This window comes from Triticum dicoccoides, chromosome 6A, assembly GCF_002162155.2.
Source record: "Triticum dicoccoides isolate Atlit2015 ecotype Zavitan chromosome 6A, WEW_v2.0, whole genome shotgun sequence".
Lineage (NCBI taxonomy): Eukaryota > Viridiplantae > Streptophyta > Magnoliopsida > Poales > Poaceae > Triticum > Triticum dicoccoides.
The window spans coordinates 127,542,275-127,547,295 of record NC_041390.1 but is presented as its reverse complement, the minus strand read 5'-3'; the positions used below and the strand labels follow the sequence as shown (position 1 = coordinate 127,547,295).

Here is a 5,021-nt window from a genome sequence, read left to right as displayed (position 1 = left end):
CGATCAACTCGATACGTATCCTAGCTATTCATATGTGCGTTTTTATTTATTTATTGGCAGTGGTAGCGTGTTTCTAACACGAACACATTTGTTTTCACCGCTCAATCAATCAATAAAAAAAAGGAAAGACACGGCAACGGCTCCCAATTCAGAAAAAGGAAAGCACCGCCGCCGACCCGATCCGGATCGAGGCATCCAGCCCCAACCCCACCACCTCACCTTCGCGAAGCCGTGTCCGCCCGCCGCAACCGCCTCCGTCCCGTCTATAAAGCTCCGCCCTTTGGCCGGCCCGCTCCTCCTCTCTTCGTCCGGGCCGCGCCTCTAGCTCGCCTCCTTCATCTGTCCTCGCTTCGTCCGGGCCGCGCCCTCCGCGTGGTGGTCTCCGTGCCGGCCTCCCATTCCAAATCCATCCGCCCTGCTCCCTCTCCGCCTGCGCGGCCGAGCTGCTCCCCGACGACGCGGGCGGCTCGGCCAAGAAGCCGGCGACCGGCGGCGGGGGCATCGGCGTCGTGCGCCAGCTGCGCGCGCTCGTCGCCGCACGGTGCGTCGAGGTGGTGGCCAGGAGGGTGGTGGTGCTCATCGACGTGCACCTGCCCGTCGCCGCCTGGTCGGGGCGGCAGTTCCGCCTGTCGCGCTCCTCCGCCGCCGCCGCTCTGTTCAAGATCAGTCTTCCTCGGATCAACCCGCCCTTCTGAGCCAATGTGTAGAGCCTCTCCTCTTCGCGCGTCTGGTGAGGCGATTCGTCCTCGATTCATGCCTCGCCTCTGATTCCATGTTGCTCGTCCTCGCTCGATTCGTTCGTTTAGAGTAGAAGAATCGCGTCTGATTTGTTTGATTCAGTTTTGCTCGTCCTCGGTTCGTCTGTTTTCAAGAAGTGCGTCTGATTTGATTGATTTTGCTCGTCCTCAATCCGTCCGTTTAGTTAGAAATCGCGTCTGGTTTGACTTGCTCGTCCTCGCCGTCGCCCATTTAGAAGCGCTTCTGATATGATGCTGCTCGTCCTCACCGTCGCCCTGATGCTATCGCGTGTTCTTGGGGCCGCCCTGTCTGCTGCGACTCTGGGAGGAAGCGAGCGAGCGGTCTGTTGGTTTGGGTCACCGTCTTGTTTGCGAGCTAACAAGTTCCCGTGCTGCGTTTCGCTTTCGCGGTGGAGCGTTTCTGTTTGAGAACTTGTGTGTGCGCTTCTGTTATCTGACTATCTTGTGTTTTGTGTTCGCGTCGGGGTGACCGTTGCAGGAACGATGGGTTCTGGTTTCAAAATTGGAGCAGTGTCAAATCGTTCCCTCTGTTCCATCACCTGCGTTATCCGTCCGTTATTTTCAGATCTCAAACTCATGCGCCCTTGTGATACTCTGCTTGCCCTCTGTCCATTCTTGTTCTATCGGCAGGCGTGTGTGTTGTGCTCCCATCCTAGATGCAGAGAATCATGTTCTTGTCTGTTACGGTTGTTCTGATGCTGTTTTTTTCAGTTGCTTATTGTTATCATGCTTTGCTTATGTTTCCATATGGCACGATTGGTTGATTGTTGTTTGCTGTTCGATTGATTGCCCTGAGATGGATTGATGTTTGTTGTTTGACTGATTGCCCTGAGATGGATTGTTGTTTGTTGCTTGCTTGATTGATTGCCTTGAGATGGATTGTTGATTGTTGTTTGAGTGATTGCCTTGAGATGGATTGTTGATTGTTGTTTGTTGCTGTTTGTTGCCTTGAGATGGTAGATGCTTAATTATATGGCACGATTGATTCCTGTTTATTCATGGTTATTACAATTGATTGATTGATTGATTGATGGTTGTTTGTCGATTGGTATCTAACTTTGGTTTTGCCAGTTCCTGATCATATGTAACAGACCTAGCACTATTCTTTTTTCTGAACTTTTTTATGATTATGTCTTATGTGGATATCATATTCTCTTTTTGGTATTACTGTTGTTCAGTCCTTGGAATAATGCTTTTCTAAGTATTTAAGGTACAAACATGTTGATCTGGACATATCACATTTGCTATTTATTGTGTTGCTAAGGACACTGATGAGTTGAGTTGGCATATAGTGCCAGGTATATTTACATTCTTTACATTTTGTGATGCTGATGCCTGTAGTCCCAAAGCGTTTATTTACCCAAATTTTGCTACTAGAACTTTTGGTTTTAGATATTGGCACCTGATATTTGAATGGATGTTTTCATGATGCCTAATTTGATTCATTATCGTTGTTCTGATGGTGTGCTTCTGGTGTTTTAACTGAAGCCGTGGATCGCTCATCAACCTGGTATGTGTTTCGATGATAATCCCTCTCGAATTTTACTTGTTCCTATAGTTTACACAAATGTTTATCTCATGGCTGGTAATGGTAACCTTATGAATGCATAGCCCACATTTTAGCTAGTTGTATAGTAATGCCATACTTGCTTGGATGATGTTCTGTATATGCAAGTGTGGTGAGCTCACATATTCTGTCGGCATCTATCTACGCAGCTGAGCTCTTTCTGGATAGGACAGAGGTACAATACTTACATCCATGGCAGAAGGTTCTTAACCCTGAACTCATGAAAGGTCCTTGGACTCAAGAGGTTTGGCACTGCACTCCTGACTTTGCTCGAAAAAAAAACCTTTTGCACATTTTATAGTTATATTTATGATTATGATATTTTTTCTACAGGAAGATGACAAAATTATTGATCTTGTAAGAAAGTATGGACCAACAAAATGGTCTCATTTCAAGGACCTGCAAAAGGACCCTCCCACCTCAGTGCTGGTGATTTCCCCTCTGCCCCGTTTGATTCCGTCTAGATCTTGCCCCGAATTGTATTGCGTCTGGATGAGCGCGCCGTTGGCGTGGCCTGGTTGTCGATTATTTAGCTGTGCTCTCGCAGTGCTTTTAGGTTTGCTGGATTGATTGGTGGAGAATACTGCTTATGAACTGTACATGGACTACTAATATGATTGACTCATGTCAAGTGTGATGTATCTTCTGAGCAAGTCATTAAAAAAACCCTTGGATTTTGTTCTGTCAGGTTATAAAGTATGCCAACCTTATTATAGTTTACGGTCAGTACCACATGGGCAGAACATGCACCGCCCTGTAGCACTATATGCTATCTTAAGTGCCATAACCAAAAGAAATTAAAATTGCCAAGGACTTCACAGTTTATATGGACAATCAGGCATGACTAGCACTATTTAAGAAACATAAACAGTACCAATCTAATCTGTTAGGCATGGACTAGACTATTTAAGAAACATAAACAGTACCAACCAAATCAATAGGGAGAATTTTTGAGAGTGAACTATGTTTTAGGAGGTGAGGTGGTAATGGTCACATGTCTTCCTTAGTCTATTAACACATACCGAAATAAATATAATTACTGAAGCAACTTTATCTTTGGCAATGTTGTTTAAATCTGATTTGAGAAACACGAACAGTACTAGCCTGATCAATAGAGAGAATTGTCAAAAGTGGCCTCTGTTTTAGTAGGTTGCAATGATCACCTCCTTTCCTTGGTCTATCAATGCATACTGGAAGAAATATAATTACTGAAGCAACTTTAGCATTGTTAATGTTGTGTAATCTGATTTGAGAAACATGAATGGTACCATCCTAACCAATAGAGAGAATAATCAAGAGTGGCCTATGTTTTAGTAGGTGAGGTTGTAATGGTCACCTGTTTTCCTTGGTCTATCAATGCATACAGGAAGAAATATAATTACTGAAGCAACTTTAGCATTCACAATGTGTGTAAACCTCGTGTTCTGTGTTTTTGTGGAGAATAAGTGGCTTCAGTGGATGTCCTGGCCTCCTGGGTGACTTGATGTTTTTTAATACAGCAGTTGGTTCCACTAACCTCTTGAAATTAAGATCAATGAACTTTGAATTATTCTAATCATTGTACTGGACGTGTATATGATGGATAACCCTTGATAATATAATTTCATGCCTAATTCTGAACTTGTTCACACATAACTAAAGTTGGCCGCTATTTGATCTCGTAGCAAATACGACTTGTTTCTTACTCATACTTGACTGGCTTCATACATATGCTCGTCTGACTGTTGTGTAATACCGTATTACTTTCCTTTTATTCGGGCAGGTCCTGTAGGTGAGGACATGTTCCACTGGCAGGCCACTATCATGGGACCCTCAGACAGCCCGTTTACCGGTGGTCTATTTTTGGTGAACATCCATTTCCCACTAGATTATCCCTTCAAGCCCCAGAAGGTAATTTCCGGTGTACTGAGCTAACCTTTGTAAAAAAAGAGTTCATATTGATATTGGAATTGCTGTTACACAAATGTCTTGAGGGTCCTCAGACAATTAGTTTGCTGCTGCTTGCTATCTTATCTATTTTTTTCTGACATTCAGACATGAACATATTTCAGGTCTCTTTCATCAACAACAACGGCAGCATTTGCCTTGACATTCTCAAGGAATAGTGGAGCCTGGCTTTGACCATATCAACGGCAGCATCTGCATTCCTAACTTGGTTGTTCCATTTTTGCTTAAAGCTTGTTGCTGATATAAGCTTGGTTCCTTCAGCAACTTAATCTCACAAAAATTCTTCATTTATGTTTCTCTAACATTTACCCGTCTCTGTTAACAGGTCCTCCTGTCAATCTGTTCGTTGCTGACGGACCCCAACCCCAATGATCCTCTGGTGCCTGAGATTGCTCACATGTACAAGACTGATTGGGCCAAGTATGAGTCCACGACACGCTGCTGGACACAGAAGTAAGCCATGGGTGGATGTATAGGCAAGCAATGTCGAGAGAGGTATTCTTTTAATTGTTCTATGTTTATGGTTTGCTAAAATGTATTTCCCCCCTGGGTGGGATGCTTGCTAATTTCGAAACACACTGGTTACTTCCATTTGTGTACTTCTATTTGTTCTTAGTTCTTCTCACCTATAGCTAAAGTCAAAGATGAAAAACCAGGTGACTTATTGGAGTTGCAGAACTATAACTCATTGGTAAGTTTCTATGCTTTCAAATGGCCAGAGTTTGAATTTTGATCAGTTTGTCTGACTT

At 44.1% G+C, this 5,021-nt stretch overlaps 1 protein-coding gene across 1 annotated transcript in view; it reads left to right on the top strand.

The window, feature by feature from the left end:
* The window catches only part of LOC119315754, a 3,939-nt gene extending 886 nt beyond the window's left edge, over positions 1-3,053 (top strand). Inside the window, exons 2-5 of the mRNA XM_037590249.1 lie at positions 326-730; positions 2,247-2,268; positions 2,475-2,569; positions 2,659-3,053. Of these exons, the coding sequence (XP_037446146.1) occupies positions 326-730; positions 2,247-2,268; positions 2,475-2,569; positions 2,659-2,895 (759 nt within the window). The 3' untranslated portion in view covers positions 2,896-3,053. The remainder of the gene's footprint in view (positions 1-325; positions 731-2,246; positions 2,269-2,474; positions 2,570-2,658) is intronic.
* Positions 3,054-5,021: the final 1,968 nt, after the last annotated feature.